Source organism: Coregonus clupeaformis, chromosome 15 (assembly GCF_020615455.1).
Source record: "Coregonus clupeaformis isolate EN_2021a chromosome 15, ASM2061545v1, whole genome shotgun sequence".
Lineage (NCBI taxonomy): Eukaryota > Metazoa > Chordata > Actinopteri > Salmoniformes > Salmonidae > Coregonus > Coregonus clupeaformis.
In genome coordinates, this window is record NC_059206.1 from 17,848,335 (window position 1) to 17,866,413 (window position 18,079).

At 43.4% G+C, this 18,079-nt stretch overlaps 2 protein-coding genes across 5 annotated transcripts; one reads left to right on the forward strand and one right to left on the reverse strand.

Annotated features, from left to right (window-relative positions):
- Positions 1 to 635: 635 nt before the first annotated feature.
- On the forward strand, positions 636 to 10,745 carry LOC121582226 (creatine kinase S-type, mitochondrial). Of its 4 annotated transcripts, none has more exons than XM_041897898.2 (11): positions 653 to 724; positions 2,375 to 2,388; positions 3,122 to 3,301; positions 3,920 to 4,118; positions 4,195 to 4,290; positions 4,376 to 4,597; positions 7,680 to 7,765; positions 7,896 to 8,019; positions 9,797 to 9,931; positions 10,049 to 10,174; positions 10,295 to 10,745. In XM_041897898.2, exons 3-11 carry the CDS (start codon positions 3,153 to 3,155, stop codon positions 10,409 to 10,411), a joined length of 1,254 nt encoding a protein of 417 aa, XP_041753832.2. In that variant the 5' UTR covers positions 653 to 724; positions 2,375 to 2,388; positions 3,122 to 3,152; the 3' UTR covers positions 10,412 to 10,745. The 4 variants fall into 4 exon arrangements, with proteins under 4 accessions (XP_041753830.2, XP_041753829.2, XP_041753832.2 ...); XM_041897899.2 differs by having other exon boundaries at positions 673 to 724; positions 2,372 to 2,388; XM_041897896.2 differs by lacking the exons at positions 2,375 to 2,388; positions 7,680 to 7,765 and adding an exon at positions 7,203 to 7,288 and having other exon boundaries at positions 636 to 724.
- A 3,171-nt stretch (positions 10,746 to 13,916) lies between these two features.
- Positions 13,917 to 17,617, reverse strand: LOC121582227 (ubiquitin-conjugating enzyme E2 L3). Its single transcript, XM_041897900.2, has 4 exons — positions 17,515 to 17,617; positions 15,350 to 15,445; positions 14,994 to 15,180; positions 13,917 to 14,678 (listed from the first exon to the last, which is right to left on the reverse strand). The coding sequence occupies exons 1-4, from the start codon at positions 17,539 to 17,541 to the stop codon at positions 14,524 to 14,526; spliced, it is 465 nt and encodes a 154-aa protein (XP_041753834.1). The 5' UTR covers positions 17,542 to 17,617; the 3' UTR covers positions 13,917 to 14,523.
- Positions 17,618 to 18,079: the final 462 nt, after the last annotated feature.

Genomic DNA, 18,079 nt, shown 5'->3' on the forward strand with positions numbered 1-18,079 from the left:
CAAACGAAGATCGGATGTCGTCAACCTTCTTTTCAAAGTGGTTGACGAAGTCATCCACAGAGAGAGAGGGGGGAGGATTCAGCAGGGAGGAGAATGTGGCAAAGAGCTACAAATACAACCCATATTTATGTTTATACATTTTCCTATTTGTACTTTAACTATTTGCACATTGTTACAACACTGTATATATACATAATATGACATTTGAAATGTCTTTATTCTTTTGGAACTTCTGAGTGTAATGGTTACTGTTAATATTAATTGTTTATTTCACTTTTGATTACTATCTACTTCACTTGCTTTGGCAATGTTAACATACGTTTCCCATGCCAATAAAGGCCTTAAATTGAAATTGAATTGAATTGAGAGAGAGAGAGAGAGAGAGAGAGAGAGAGAGAGAGAGAGAGTACATTGAATTGAATTGAGAGAGTCTATCTATGTTTGGAGAGGGGAGGAGGTCTTTACATCAAGATCAAGGAAAGATCAAGGTCAAGACGGGCAGCAGAACCAGGACCATCCAAGGTGTTGCACCAGGAATACATTTGATTGGTCAGCAGCACAGCTTCTTATCTCCCCATTGGCCCACAGCGTAAATTCAGACATTTTAATTGGCCTAAAGCACAGGTCCTTATCACGTGTTAGTGGGTAGAGCGTGGGATCAGAAAGAGAAATAGACTCCTGAAAGAGGAATCTTTAGTAGGGAGGGATATCAGCAGTGAAACAGGTACTGTACCCTCTATCTTTCTTTCTCTCTTCCTATGTTTCCTCACTCTATAGCTCTCAAATATCTCTCATTCAGACAAGGGGGATAATAACAAACTGTTTTAAATGTATACATTTTAAAGTTGTAGATGCAGCCAAGTAGTTGTTACCAAATGTATTTGGTGTGAGTCACTCCCTTCCACCTTGAGAACTACAGACTATTAGTTAAAGTTTCCTTATGCATATTTTTATGAGATTTTGCTGATGTAGTCACTATAATTGCAAAATTGACATGACATTGATGGACAGAGCAAGAGCCTTTTGGTGTTGGAATGTAGACTGGTCTAGATGGTCTAGTCTGATGTTCTGAAGAATAGCAGAGCATCAGTTCCTTATATACATTATTAACTGTCATACCTGTCATTAACTGCTTCATGACTCGAGATAATGCATCCTTCTGAGAGCTTACAAAGAAGTAGAATTATGCCTGTTAACTCCATCACCATGTGTTAACACTCCTCTCCGTATGGCTAGTAGCATGAAATTGCTCCCCAACACTGATCTAAGGTCAGTTTTATGTTTCTCCCCTTGATGTTAAACTGATCCTAGATCTGTGGTTTCAGAGCTGGTTATAGTGTAATCCTGGCTTTAAGGCTTTTTATTACCAGTGTGATTCTGACTGATGGAGGCATTTAAACCACCATACAGGCCTGTCATACCAGCTGCTCGCCATTTATGACATAACCGTATCACTGATTCACTGGCGTTTCCTATCAGAGCTGCAGCCCCCTTTCGTGTCCTCCATCTCTGTGTCCATTGCTTTTTCCACCTCTTTCTCTCCATCACTTTCTCATCTCTCGCTTTCTCTCTGTCTCTTACTTATCTCTTTCTCTATAACTCTCTATGTCTCTCCTTCTCTCTCTGTGTGTGTGTCTCTCTCTCTCCTCTCCTATCCCCTCCCCCTGTCCTTGTCTTGGCCTGGGTCCTGTCTTGAGAGGCTGTGACCGGTTCGGAATGTCAGAGCAGAACAGAACACGTGGCCTGTGGTGTTTTGATTCCCGAAAGGGCGGTCATGGCATTAGACCCATCTGGCACTGTTTCTCTCCTCTAGATTTCTATAAATAATCATGTATTTCGGTGCTGACAGCCTCCTCCTCTCAGACTCCTCAGCCACCTACTGTGTTCTGGTCTACTACACTTCACTCAGGGGAAAACAGAGACACAACTTTGAGGTCAATGAAGTTAAATTTACCCAGAGACCTTGTGTTCAGACGCTGAGATGCATGTTGGCTTCCTTGATATGGATCGTAGAGTAGAGTGGGTGCATTGTCAGCTTTGCAGCTAACTGACGATCTGGCGATCAAACAGAATTGTGCTCTTCCTCCGAGTCGATACTGTATTCTTAATGAAGAACTATCACATGGAACTTTGTCAACTGACGACTGCAGATAATGTGTAATAGGTGTGTAGAATGATTATTGAGACAGGAAGTCAATCCCTGCTTCTGTTTCAGCTCTGACAGGGATTAGTGACTAGACCTCTACAGACCTATATAGACCTCTCTATTTTAAGACAGCTCTCTCTCTCTTTCTCTCCCTCTTTCCCTTTCTCTCTGTCTCTCTCGTTCTCTCTTTTCTCTCTCTCTCTCTCGCTCTCGCTTTCTCTCCAGAAGTGAAGGACAAGTCGGTGAGAATGACCTTTCACCTTTAGATTTTAGTCACAGGACATATGGAAATGAATACCTTGCTCAGGGGCTAAACTAAAGTTTGTTTTATCTTGGTGACCTAAGATCAGTGTATAGAGGCAACTTCATCCTACCTACTCCCCCTTGATGGTGGTGGCCATTTTGCATCAGCCATTTTGGGATAGTTAAGAGGCCATCCTGTGAGGCCAGATCAGGAGACTGAGCTTAATAAGCCATCTGCTGAGACTCCCCTCTCATACTGTAAGCTTGTTATCAACGACCTACATCTACTTTATCAGATGTAGAAACATTTTTAAAAAATGTACTTCATACGATACAATTGAATACAGTACAATCAACAAACTGGAAGCACATTGTAACTCAACTGAGGACATGTAGTATGTTTGAGCTGCAGCATCCACAGTCTGTATTTGATGGACAAAATGTAGTGGTCAAAGGGTTAACAGCTTGACCGTCTGACTCTGCATCGAGAAGCTGGCTAAAACAGAAAAAAACTGTCAGACAGGCCAAAGGGTTAAAGGAAGGAAGTGTATTGTTCTTAAGAAGCGGAGGTTCTTCCCACAGCTTACCACAGCTATACATACACAACAAGAAACTAATGCATAAATAAACACATATTTAAGAACTTTTAAGAAGTAGAGCCTTTGAAATGTGTAACTTCTATCTTCTCTCTTTCTCTCTTCTTCCCACTTCCTCTCTCTCTCCCACCCCCAGTTGACCTGATCTAACCTTTGAACTGTCCAAGATGGCGTCCTCCTTCACTAGAATGATGTCTGGCCGTAACACGGCCATGCTGTTGGCTAGCCTGGGAACAGGCACCATGGCAACCTGCTACCTGATGACCGACAGCAACATCCTGTCCGCTGAGGAGAGGAGGAAGCTCTACCCACCCAGGTAGAACTACAAAACAACATGGCCTCTAATGGACTGTGGACTACAAATAGCTTGTCCGTATACAGACGACCTACAGAGGTTGGAGAAACAGGAGTTGGGCCTGGGATAGCTGCACCTGTTGAATAGGAAAAAACCTGAATCTTACACCCAGTGTGCAGTCAGTCTGAAATGTAAGTCAAAGGTAGAGGGGTGGGGCAAGGAATTAAACCTAAGAGGTTTAGTAGATACAAGTTTAGTAGATACAAGTTTAGTAGATACCTCCTCTGCCCTTTCTTACATTCACATATAGTACACCCCCCCCCCCCCCCACCCACCCACCCACCCAAGAGACCAGATCAGGAACTAAGCCTTGAGCCACAGATTAGACAGATCACCAACACTCTAAAATAACTTCCTCTACTTGTCTCAATCAATCAAGCGACCAGTCAATCAATCAATATGTACCTGTCCAAAAAAAATGCATCCACATCACATCCAAAACAGCAGTCTATAAGCTGTCCTCTTGGCCAGGACTGTGTCCATAATTACACCCTATTTGAAATGTAATTTATAGTGCACAGCTTTTGATCTATTCATCTCTATGGTTTGAATGAAAACTACTTCTCCCATCATCCCCAGCGCTGACTTCCCTGACCTGAGGAGGCACAACAACTGCATGGCGCATGCCCTGACCCCTGCTATCTACGGCAAGCTGAGAGACCAGGTGACCCCTAACAACTGGACCCTGGACCAGTGCATCCAGACCGGAGTGGACAACCCTGGCCACCCCTTCATCAAGACTGTCGGCATGGTGGCTGGGGATGAGGAGAGCTACAAGGTACATGTGGGAGGGTGTGTATGTCTTTCTATCTATCTGAAGGAGGTCTGTTAACAGTCCATCCTGTACTCTCCAGGTGTTCGCCGACCTCTTTGACCCCGTCATTAAAGACAGACACAATGGCTACGACCCCAAGACAATGAAACACCCCACTGATCTGGACGCATCCAAAGTAACTCTCACACACACATACACACACACAGTATAGTTCATCATTCTCAGATGTATTAACAATAACTGTCCCTCTCCCTCCTCAGATCACTAACGGTATGTTTGATGAGAAATACGTTCTGTCGTCTCGCGTGCGTACAGGCCGTAGTATCCGCGGTCTGAGCCTGCCCCCGTGCTGCTCCCGCTCGGAGCGCCGTGAGGTGGAGCGTGTTACCGTGCAGGCCCTGGCCGGCCTGAAGGGTGACCTGGCTGGACGCTACTACAGCCTGGGAGACATGACCGAGAAGGAGCAGCAGCAGCTTATTGATGTGAGACACTCACAGAAGACTGCTATCTATCTATCTATCTATCTATCTATCTATCTATCTATCTATCTATCTATCTATCTATCTATCTATCTATCTATCTATCTATCTATCTATCTATCTATCTACATTTACATTTACATTTACATTTACATTTACATTTACGTCATTTAGCAGACGCTCTTATCCAGAGCGACTTACAAATTGGTGCATTCACCTTATAGCCAGTGGGATAACCACTTTATAATATGTATTTTTATTTATTTTTGGGGGGTGGGGTAAGGGGGGGTAGAAGGATTACTTTATCCTATCCCAGGTATTCCTTAAAGAGGTGGGGTTTCAAGTGTCTCCGGAAGGTGGTGAGTGACTCCGCTGTCCTGGCATCGTGAGGGAGCTTGTTCCACCATTGGGGTGCCAGAGCAGCGAACAGTTTTGACTGGGCTGAGCGGGAACTGTGCTTCCGCAGAGGTAGGGGGGCCAGCAGGCCAGAGGTGGATGAACGCAATGCCCTCGTTTGGGTGTAGGGACTGATCAGAGCCTGAAGGTACGGAGGTGCCGTTCCCCTCACAGCTCCGTAGGCAAGCACCATGGTCTTGTAGCAGATGCAAGCTTCAACTGGAAGCCAGTGGAGTGTGTGGAGGAGCGGGATGACGTGAGAGAACTTGGGAAGGTTGAACACCAGACGGGGTGCGTCATTCTGGATGAGTTGTAGGGGTTTAATGGCACAGGCAGGGAGCCCAGCCAACAGCGAGTTGCAGTAATCCAGACGGGAGATGACAAGTGCCTGGATTAGGACCTGTGCCGCTTCCTGTGTAAGGCAGGGTCGTACTCTCCGAATGTTGTAGAGCATGAACCTGCAGGATCGGGTCACCGCCTTGATGTTAGCGGAGAACGACAGGGTGTTGTCCAGGGTCACGCCAAGGCTCTTCGCACTCTGGGAGGAGGACACAACGGAGTTGTCAACCGTGATGGCGAGATCATGGAACGGGCAGTCCTTCCCCGGGAGGAAGAGCAGCTCCGTCTTGCCGAGGTTCAGCTTGAGGTGGTGATCCGTCATCCACACTGATATGTCTGCCAGACATGGAGAGATGCAATTCGCCACCTGGTTATCAGAAGGGGGAAAGGAGAAGATTAGTTGTGTGTTGTCTGCGTAGCAATGATAGGAGAGGCCATGTGAGGATATGACAGAGCCAAGTGACTTGGTGTATAGCGAGAATAGGAGAGGGCCTAGAACTGAGCCCTGGGGGACACCAGTGGTGAGCGCACGTGGTGCGGAGACAGATTCTCGCCACGCCACTTGGTAGGAGCGACCGGTCAGGTAGGACGCAATCCAAGAGTGAACCGCGCCGGAGATGCCCAGCTCGGAGAGGGTGGAGAGGAGGATCTGATGGTTCACAGTATCAAAGGCAGCAGACAGGTCTAGAAGGACAAGAGCAGAGGAGAGAGAGTTAGCTTTAGCAGTGTGGAGAGCCTCCGTGACACAGAGAAGAGCAGTCTCAGTTGAATGACCAGTCTTGAAACCTGACTGGTTTGGATCAAGAAGGTCATTCTGAGAGAGATAGCAAGAGAGTTGGCTAAAGACGGCACGCTCAAGAGTTTTGGAGAGAAAAGAAAGAAGGGATACTGGTCTGTAGTTGTTGACATCAGAGGGATCGAGTGTTGTTTTTTTGAGAAGGGGTGCAACACTCGCTCTCTTGAAGACGGAAGGGACATAGCCAGCGGTCAAGGATGAGTTGATGAGCGAGGTGAGGTAAGGGAGAAGGTCACCGGAGATGGTCTGGAGAAGAGAGGAGGGGATAGGGTCAAGCGGGCAGGTTGTTGGGCGGCCAGCCGTCGCAAGATTTTATCTGGAGAGAGATATCCATCTATCTATCTATCTATCTATCTATCTATCTATCTATCTATCTATCTATCTATCTATCTATCTATCTATCTATCTATCTATCTATCTATCTATCTATCTGTCTGTCTGTCTGTCTGTCTGTCTGTCTGTCTGTCTGTCTGTCTGTCTGTCTGTCTGTCTGTCTGTCTGTCTATATGTCTATCTATCTATGTCTATCTATCTATGTCTATCTGTCTGTCAATCTCTCTGTACCCCCCTCTCCTTTCCCATTTGTCTGTCTCTGTATCCAAAACGCACATAACTACATGTTTTTTTGTAATCTGACTGCATACAGGATTCCTCTTATCCATGATATTGTCTATTTGTATTACCATGTTAATGGCAGGTATTGTTGTGAAGATTGAAACAGTGCAACTGGAACCTGAACTGTAGTAACAGCATTGTCACATCAGTTTTATTTGACCTGACTCATCTGAAGACATGGTTCTCGATTGCACTAATTTATCTTAATTCCCCATTGGTAGGCCAACCAATTATTTCAGGAAAGTTTAGCAGAGTTTTAGTTACCAAGTTAATCCACTCAGTCTGACACATTGGGATGACATCATATTGCTTTTAATCCTAACGGCTACAATGTGGAATAGAAATAGAGGTAATCTTTTGTGGCCAGCCCACAGATGGCTGTTGGGATTTGGGAGAGACTAGTGTTGACCTTCAACCCTCAGTCTCATTGACCTTTGCCCTCTCACCCTCACGTTGCCTCAGGAGCACTTCCTGTTCGACAAGCCCGTCTCTCCTCTGCTGACATCTGCCTTCATGGCCCGTGACTGGCCTGATGCCAGGGGCATCTGGTAAGACCAGAGCAGTAGAGAGCCGAACCCTGTCCCCAAAACTACAGTACCTGTAGAGGCCTAGTACTATCAATCTGGTAAGGCCAGAGCAGTAGAGACCCAAACCCTGTCCCTGTAGATTTAAAAGCCATTAAGACTATCTTGTATTATAATAGCTGTAGAGATAGTACTATATCTGAATAGGGTAATCTGGTGAGACCAAAGGAGTAGAGAGCAGAACTATGTTCCCATAACATTATGGGTATTTGGGGAAGGTCTCTTCCTCTCACTCCTCTTCCTCCTCCCCAAAGTATAATTACCTCTATGTAGTTGTAGCCCTGTCTTCCCCTTTCCTTGACCACTACCTTCTCCTCCTCCACCTCCTCCCTCCTCTCCCTCCTCTTCTCCGTAGGACCACTTCCTGTTTGACAAGCCTGTCTCCCCCTTGTTGACGTGTGCCTTCATGGCCCGTGATTGGCCTGATGCCAGGGGCCTCTGGTAGGTTCTACAAGGCTCTTACTAGCAGAAGCCTCTAACCAGCATGTGTGCGCTGTGATCATAGACGTTGATATAATCAGTGCAATCAACAAATGTTTCTGGATTCTTAGGAATGTGTTCTTTCTTCCAGGCACAACAATGAGAAGACCTTCCTGATCTGGGTCAATGAGGAGGACCACACTAGGGTCATCTCCATGGAGAAGGGAGGAAACATGAAAAGAGTGTTTGAGAGGTTCTGCAGAGGACTCCAACAGGTACTTTACATGTTACATCTTAGTGATTTAGTGATGCTCGTCTCCACTCAACCTAAAAGGCAGTTCTGCATTTTTGCATGAGTGTACATGCTTGCAACATGGACATACAGTTGAAGTCAGAAGTTTACATACACTTAAGTTGGAGTCATTAAAAATAGTTTTTCAACCACTCCACACATTTCTTGTTAACAAACTATAGTTTTGGCAAGTCGGTTAGGACTACTTTGTGCATGACTCAAGTAATTTTTCCAACAATTGTTTACAGACATATTATTTCACTTATAATTCACTGTATCACAATTCCAGTGGGTCAGAAGTTTACATACACTAAGTTGACTGTACCTTTAAACAGCTTGGAAATTCCAGAAAAGGATGTCATGGCTTTAGAAGCTTCTGATAGGCTAATTGACGTAATTTGAGTCAATTGGAGGTGTACCTGTGGATGTATTTCAAGGCCTACCTTCAAACTCAGTGCCTCTTTGCATGACATCATGGGAAAATCCAAAGAAATCAGCCAAGACCTCAGAAAAAGAATTGTAGACCTCCACAAGTCTGGTTCATCCTTGGGAGGAATTTCCAAACGCCTGAAGGTACCACGTTCATCTGTACAAACAATAGTACGCAAGCATAAACACCATGGGACCACGCAGCTGTCATACCGCTCAGGAAAGAGACGCGTTCTGTCTCCTAGAGATGAACGTACTTTGGTGCAAAAAGTGCAAATCAATCCCAGAACAACAGCAAAGGGCCTTGTGAAGATGCTGGAGGAAATAGGTACAAAAGTATCTATATCCACAGTAAAACGAGTTCTATATCGACATAACCTGAAAGGCTGCTCAGCAAGGGAGAAGCCACTGCTCCAAAACCGCCATAAAAAAGCCAGACTACGGTTTGCAACTGCACATGGGGACAAAGATCGTACTTTTTGGAGAAATGTCCTCTGGTCTGATGAAACAAAAATAGAACTGTTTGGCCATAATGACCATCGTTATGTTTGGAGGAAAAAGGGGGCCCTTGCAAGCCGAAGAACACCATCCCAACCGTGAAGCACGGGGGTGGCAGCATCATGCTGTGGGGATGCTTTGCTGCAGGAGGGACTGGTGCACTTCACAAAATAGATGGCATCATGAGGAAGGAAAATTATGTGGATATATTGAAGCAACATCTTAAGACATCAGTCAGGAAGTTAAAGCTTGGTCGCAAATGGGTCTTCCAAATGGACAACGACCCCAAGCGTACTTCCAAAGTTGTGGCAAAATGGCTTAAGGACAACAAAGTCAAGGTATTGGAGTGGCCATCACAAAGCCCTGACCACAATCCTATAGAACATTTGTGGGAAGAACTGAAAAAGCGTGTGCGAGCAAGGTGGCCTACAAACCTGACTCAGTTACACCAGCTCTCTCAGGAGGAATGGGCCAAAATTCACCCAACTTATTGTGGGAAGCTTGTGGAAGGCTACCCGAAACGTTTGACCCAAGTTAAACAATTTAAAGGCAATGCTACCAAATACTAATTGAGTGTATGTAAACTTCTGACCCACTGGGAATGTGATGAAATAAATAAAAGCTTAAATAAATCATTCTCTCTACTATTATTCTGACATTTCACATTCTTAAAATAAAGTGGTGATCCTAACTGACCTACGACAGGGAATTTTTACTAGGATGAAATGTCAGGAATTGTGAAAAACTGAGTTTAAATGTATTTGGCTAAGGTGTATGTAAACTTCCGACTTCAACAGTATACAGCATATTATAAGTGTCCTTCCATCCACTAGGTGGAGAAGCTGATCCAGGAGAGAGGCTGGGAGTTCATGTGGAACGAGCACCTGGGTTACATCCTGACCTGCCCCTCCAACCTGGGCACTGGACTCAGGGCTGGAGTACACGTCAGACTGCCCAAACTCAGCAAGGTACACACACAATCGCTCTCTCTCTCTTGCCTAATGTTTTTACTTGAATTGTCCCTGTGTATTGACACCTCCTTCCCAAGACAGAGCATTGATTAAAGTTCTGTACTTACCCTGCAGGACCCCCGCTTCGGTAAGATCCTGGACAACATGCGTCTGCAGAAGAGAGGGACAGGCGGAGTCGACTCGGCCACAACTGGAGACACCTTCGACATCTCCAACAACGACCGTCTGGGAAAATCAGAGGTAAAACGAAAACTGCTATTCTATGAATGAATGACTGAAACTGTAAACCTGCATCTCAAACTAACTCTATCTGGACCTCACCTTGACTGCTAATAACTATGTATCTGTGTGTGTGTATAGGTGGAGCTGGTTCAGTTGCTGGTTGATGGAGTCAACTATCTGATCGACTGTGAGAAGAGGCTGGAAAGGGGCCAGGACATCAAGGTCCCCTCCCCCATCGCCCAGTTCAGGAAGTAAAACACCTGCGCCCCACCTCTGAGAGGAAGTGACCTGCTCTGCGGTTAGAGAAAGCAAGAAGTGAGGCGCCAGGGGGGAGGAGCTAGGCCTGATCCCTCCACTCGTGCCCAAACTGAGCCGTTTGGAGTAAAGTAGAAGTAGAATGTCTTTCCACTAGTCCAGGTACAGGTGTTGGTGTATTCCCCTTATGGTTAAGGCTGGGGTTGGGGTTATCATAATCTGATCCTAGATTAGTGATTAGGAGCAACTTCTACCAGGAGCGAAAGTCTTACCTGTAACACTAACCTCAATAAAAATCAACCTTGATAAAACCACTGATCTCTGATCAACAAAATGACTCATTCTCTGACTCTGCTCGCTTTCCAAGGCGATATTACAGCTTGTGTCTTTCTCCTCCCACTAATTTCACTACCTCACTAAGAGTTTAAATACCTTTGCAATTAACAACTAACTTGGATTTCCATAACATTCCCATAAATGTCATTGGACTTTTCATGTGTAATGACTATGCAATAGATGCATCACTTACTGTGAAGTTGACTGTATATAGTTGTGTTATAGGTGGAAGTCTGGCGTTAGGTGTAAGTCACTCTGGATAAATGCTAAATACTAAATATGTACAGTTCCAGTCGCTCCAGTGTATCTCTGTCTCCCAGCAGCTGATCTGCCATAGTAGGTTTACTGCAGTAACAGAGTTTAACACTGAGTTAAGCATTTTTAGAGGTCAGTGAGAGGTACAGAGAGAAGCATGGCAGAAGCCCAATTCCATCAACGGAAAACTACCAGTATAATTCACACAGATGTCTCTTATTTAACCTTTATTCATCCAGGTTATTCTCAATGAGATAAAATACAAATCCCAACATTGTCGTGGATTTGGAAGTAAGCACTGAGGGCTCTGACTCCCAGACTAGAATGGAGGCATCCTCAGCACCAAAACGTCTGTCTGTCTTAATGGGTTGATTCCGTCCGTCTGTCTAGTCCCTGGGAGGGTAATTGGCCTACTTGGAGCAGCTTAGTGACGTGGAGCTAATCAGCTAATCGCTGCCTGCTGTTCTTACACACCAAAGAGGGTTAGTGGGAGCAGGGCCAGGGGACCATAGAAACAGAGGGCATAAAGTGTACATATTTATTGCATGTTGGAAAGACCAGAGGGCCTGCTGGACATAACGTGACTGAGAGGGCCAGGGCCAGTGGGTTTGTGTGTGTGTGTAGGTGTGAGAGGGTCTGTGTCAGAGAGGAAACTGAATCTGGACTGTGTATTTTTAGCAGTGGTCTACGTGCTGACCACTAGTCTTCCGTCTAATGCCAAAAAGGAGACAGAAGTTTGAGAGAGGAGGGTTGTTGGTTTGTCTCATGGGAGATTTGGTATAATTCTGACGAGCAACAGTTTAGGCTACATGCAACGTCACATCTTCATTTCTAGGCCTGCCTACCCCACTATGTTCTGCTCATGTTCAGTATAGCTACATGACATTGTCACCTGGGATCTAGATTACCCAATGAAAATAAATCCCATTAATAATATCAGAACAGCCATTAAGCTCTACTAACACTTTAATTTCCCTTTGGACAATTCACATAACCCACCCAATGGTTAAGTTATGTAAGATTACATCAGTATAACAGTGGGGTGCTGTCTGTAATAAATGCATTTTCCATAACCAGTTACCTCACTGACGCTCCAACTCCTATTGGCCTATTAGAGAGGTGTAGAGGACCATGGGAAACTGAGTCCATACTGCAGAGACAAATCCAATACAACAGAGTTTATACATGTTCGAGGTAATCGGTCTCAGCAAGGCCCTGTGCAGAATCCCTGATCTACAAATAATTTTGCATCTCAACTATCAGCTCACTATGTGATCAAGATTAGTGCAGTGCTTTGCTCAGGCCGATCTCCTTGGACACACTGATTATTTATAATTTAATGGTAGACTTACATATTTATATATGGGTAGAGACCATATACCGTCTATGGTAGAGACTGCCCACAGGCCACAGCATAAGACCCACAGAGACCTTTGAATATGGAGTTCCATTTCTATTGTAGAGAAGTATTGTCCTCTAGTGGTGAAAAGTGACTGGTCTCATTACGGGACTGTATGCATTTCATTGGCACCGAGTCCTAACCAATACATTATTGGTCTTAACCAATGATGTAAATAAAGCAGTGATGTATATAAACCCTGGATTGCTGATGCTATGTATTGGCCACTGAGAGGCTTTGAAGCCACATATTGCCTCTCCCCAGTAGGAGCAGACCTCCATCAGAATAAATGGAATTCTACAGTATTTCAATTAAATGTTTCAAGGACAAAATTACATGTATTGAAGGGTTGTTGTTGGGGGGGGCGTAACATTAGTAATCTAAAAAAAAGTATACTTTAATGAAAAACATTTTATACATATGTTTAGCTCACAAAACACTTAAAAGTATGCATTAAGTTGTCTGTAATAGAATAAAGGTGGCAAAAACGAATGTAGACATTAACAAATGCATTGATATAGCTTCCAAAATATTTTCCACAATAGTGGGAGTGCCAAGATGGAGGCACGGTGGCTATCAGTCATCTACTGTATATATAAATAATTGGTCCTAACCCTTCAGTGTTTACAGATCCCAATGGACTGGATAGGTAACTGCATCCTGCCTCTAAGTGGTTACTGGTTAACTTACATTTACAATTACATAAATTGATAACTAAAAGTAGTAATCAAATGTTTGGGTTCAATGTCATTTATTCCCACATGGCAGCTGTTGTTCTATTGGTACTGGTCTGGTGGTTGTTGCTGATGCATGTCTAAATGACATACATTTCTGCAATCATCATTCACAAATCATTTTTTATGCCAAATAACTACTCATTACGTTTTTAAGATTAGTGAATTTGTGCAGTGCCTTGCTAGGGCTGATCTCCTTGATGCCCAGAATTTTTTAGAGGGGTTACCACTATCCTCCCAGTCACAGTGCAAGACTGATGAGCAGTTTCCATGGGAACGAGATGTGATAAATGTTCTTTCTTGAATGAGGGTTCTGACTAGAGGGAGTACAGCTACGACAGTAAGTGACTTTTCGTAGCAGGTTAGGAGAGCATTTTAGCTAACCCTAACCCATTTTTTTCACCTTACCACAAGTCTCCTAACCTGCTACGAAAAAGTCACTTCTGGTCATAGCTGTACTCCATCTAGTCAGAACCTTGAAAGAGGCCAGTGGGCAACGGCATGAAGAGTGGTACCTCCTGTCACATGGTCAAACCATCTGCTAAATGACAAAAATATACAATATATGAACAAAACATTTCATGATAATCATTCAAAGATATAAAATCAAGTTAAGTCACACAAACTTTTTTTTTCTTCCCTTTTATAACATCTGGAACATTGAATTGGTGACAAACTGAAGTTTTATGGTAAACTTAAAAGCTAGTTCCACAGAGTAAAGTGCAACATAAGCAAAAAATAATAAAAAGAAATATAAAATAAACATTTCGCCACACACCTGAACCTTGATGCTTTAAGTGTTTTTATCATTTCGTTGCTTTTGAGGTTGATTTTTTCTGTTACATATTTTAGTGAGAGGAAGGAGTGAGATGAAAAGGGTTAACAATCAGACGACAAGTTGAGCATTTACCAAATAGTTTTCAAAACAGTTGATAATCTTTATACAGAGGTCTGCACCAACAATCAATACACTTCTGTGTACAAATCATGAACAAATTGAGCATAACATTTGTATCTATATCTTTCTTTCCGTTGTATTTTTTTTGTTCCCTCTTTAACAAGTTGCTCTCTTGGGCCCAATTCCAGCATTTTTATCATTTAAGAAATCAGTAGAAAGTTAGTAACAGCCACAAGCTGACACCCAGAGTTGACCGACCTGCCTGATTCACGACACAGTCCTGTTGCCAGGGAGAAGTGGAGCTGAGATATATCGCCCCAGGAGGAGAGGGGGCTAGAAGGATGTGTGTACATGTGTGGGGGCATTTTCAGGAGATTGGGTAAGAGCAGAGAGGGGTTTAGGTGGGTCTTGGAAGGGGGGAGAGAGGGGGAAGTAGAGAGAGGAGGCCGGGGGGGGGGGATTAGGAAGAGGGAGTCACACGTTTGCGTTCTCAGTCCACAGGTCGTTTTTCTCCATGTTTCTTTGTAAACTCTTCTGCGTTCTTAAAGAATTTTTTACGGTCCTTAGAGTATTCCTCTGCTAGGTCTGCCCTGAGAGGATGCTCTGGCTGGGGGTCGTTGACCAGCGCAATCAGGGACTGGATCACTGCAGGGAGACAAACAGAACAAAAGAGGAGACTGTAAGAATGATGTAAAAATGGAGGATGACATCAGGTAGTCCAGATGAAAAAGACACATTGAAATCCATAACTAGGTAGAGGTCGCAGGATGGAAACCTCTCCAGCCAAGTAGGAGCCTCTGAGGTAGAGGAGACTGCTGGAGGGTTAGTGTTCAGGCAGCATTTCAATGAGAAATTACAAAAAACTGCAATAGTAACTATTACTTAAAAAGATATGTCAGAGAAGAAACCACTGTCTATTGCCTTTGTCTGTCTGAGTGTGCATGCGTCTTTCCGCCATACCTTGGTCAGTTTTAGTGGCTGGTTTCCAGTTCTCTGCGCTGATCACAGGCAGACACACCTGTCCCTTCTCGTCGATGTTGGGGTGGTAGATCTTGGTCTTGAACGTGATCTTGGGGGGCTTGAAGGGGTACTCCGCTGGGAAGATGATCTCGATTCTGAAAGCACCTTTATCGTATGGAGGGTTGTCCTTTTAGAGGGGAGAGAGACAATGACGTTTGGTTAAAAGGTGAGCTGATGTCCTACTGAACATGCCACAGCAACAAAGAAATTGCAATATCGAGAGTGCCTTGGTCCTCCTTGTTATTCTGCTCATGTTCATGTCTGTCCGGAGACAACAGTAGTTAATATTGACTTACTGGAACAATGAGGCCTTGCCAAGTCAAAATATTTGATTCATCCACTTGAATGTTACGGAAATTTTTCATTCCAGACTTCCGGATTTCATCAAGTTCCTGAAAAAGAGGGTGAATACATAATGAGCAAGTTCTCCTGTACAATTAGTTAATGTTAGTTCATCATAAACATAACAGGAAGCAGAAATGTTTATATCTAACAAGAGATAAAGGACTGATAAAACATGTTCCTGTGTTGGCTGAGTCCTAGTAACCATTAAACAAGCTGAGTCCTAGTAACCATTAAACAAGCTGTGTCCTATAGGCCAAAAACAATCGAATGACTACAGACACAAGTAAACACACGGGGCAAAATACAGAACTAGACACACGGGGTGGAAGGTAGCCTAGCGGTTAGAGCGTTGGGCCAGTAACCAAAAGGTCGCTAGTTCGAATACCAGAGCCAACAAGGTACAAGATCTATCTATGTACTCTTGAGCAAGGCACTTAACCCTAATTTGCTCCAGGGGCGCTGTACTACTATTGCAGACCCTGTAAAACAACCAATTTCATTGCACATTTCACTGTGGAAAAAAAAAATACAAATAAAAGACTGGATGACTACAGGTACTAGGGATTAACCTATATGTATAATAGGTTAATGTATAATGTATCAACTGTCTGAGTCTCAACCCTGGAACCAAGCAGCCACACCCCTTCTCAACCAGGAAGTGCTCCAGTGCATTCTCACTGATCTCACAACAGAACACTGCTTTCTGCCAAACCAGAGGACTGACTCAAATCACAGGGCTGGTAATCTTTCTACAAATCATGAGATTTGGGGTTTTGTTATAGTGACAAGGACCTTACAGTTAACACACCCATAAGAATAAAACATGGGCACACAGCTTCCTGGTTTCATTTCTTATCAAATCAGCGCTTGAATGTAGCCTTATTCTATGTTGCTCTGGATAAGACATCTGCTACAGGATTACAATGCAAACGACTTTGTCAAACGAAGATGTGTGGAGTTCAAGACATTGTCTTTATTCTTGTTGACTTGATGGGGACTGTGTTTACTAGAAATGATTATCCTAGGCAGGCAGGGTCAAATGGTGGCTGACAAATGCAAGGGAAAAGAGAAATGCATATGGTTGTTTTGAGCAAAGAAAGGGTGTTAAAATATATGCAACAACTTTCTAATAAATAACAATTCGTGGCACAAATAAACAAGATTAATCGATAAACAAGAAGCAAGGTCCATCGAAACTGCTAACTACCTACCTCCCTATAGCTACATTAACACAAATTAAACCCAACTGCCAATTATGATAAGGCCGGGTTGTTGACACCCAGTGTTGAGAACATGAGGATTGTTTAAACCCGGTGTTGGTCAATTAGTTAGCTGGCTTATTGAGATCGAATGAATTAAATTCAACTAACTAAGTTAGTTTGCTAGCTTACTTGGCAGCCGCAGATACTCAATTTCTACAATTTCACTTTCGATTCACTCGACTATTCAAAACAATTCAAAGCTAAGAAACCAACTCTGGTTACCGGTAGCTACAGTACCTCATAACGTTAGCTAGATTGTATATACATCGGGTTAACGTTAGCTGGTCAGCTTCCTCGCCTCGGTTTCACGTTGAGAAAATAAACTTGCTAGCTAACACTAACGTTAACCCGAGTTGCTAACTAGCTCATTGAACCACACTGCTAGCGACCTAGGTAACTGTTGTGCGTAACTAGCTAGCACAATTAACTCCCTGCTAAATTAGTATTAAGCTAGCTACACAGTACGTAGCTAGTTAAAGTTTTTCTGAGACGATGTTCAAACACGTTGAAGCGCGATTACCACCCAACTGATGACACAATACTGAATTGAATCTTAATTTATGATGACACATGGTTACCCTGTTAATACATTTAGATTAACAAAACGTTTAATTCGAATCTAGCCTATTAATATGCCGGCGCTAACACGACCAAAAAACAACTGCTAGCTGGTTAGCTTAGCATACTAACGTCATTTTCTGCCTACCGAGTTTCATGAGGTTTCTGACAGTGTGGGGCTAAATGAAACAAATTTAACGACATATTTAATTGTATCTAACATTTGGGAGTCCGAATGTTTTACTTTCTTTAATCTAACAAGAGAAAATCCTAATTGGATTGATCAGGAAATGTACCTTGTGCAGCCTCCTGCTCGCCGCCATCGTGGAATTACTGTCTGTACCCAGAATACACAGCGATATCCAAATGTTCACTCTCACTCTACGCACTATTTCCGAATGAAAAACAACACTGTACTTACTATTTCTCACATGATTGAAATAGTAAAAGGGTATTCATCTGAGGCAATATAACATCTGAAAACATACTGATAGAAGGTTGATGTTGAAATAAAAATATAAAATCATGGTACAAAATATGTAACAATGGTTTCAATGCTATGCCCCATTGTGAGCCTAATCAATAAAACATTCTGAAGCATACAAGAATGCCAGTGTGCTGGGGTTTCTTTTTCCAATTATTTTTATATGCACCAGGAACACTATAAGGTGTATACCAACCCCCTCACTGAATCAAACTTTTGCTTTAAAAGCTATTGAATAGTCTACTACCATGATATGGTATACTGTAGGTTCCATACCTGAAAAAAGTTGCATGGCATGATTTAAACTGAAGTGGATGTTATTCAAGTGTATACTATGTCCTCTAGAGGGAATACAAGTCAATTTAGAATCCCTTGCA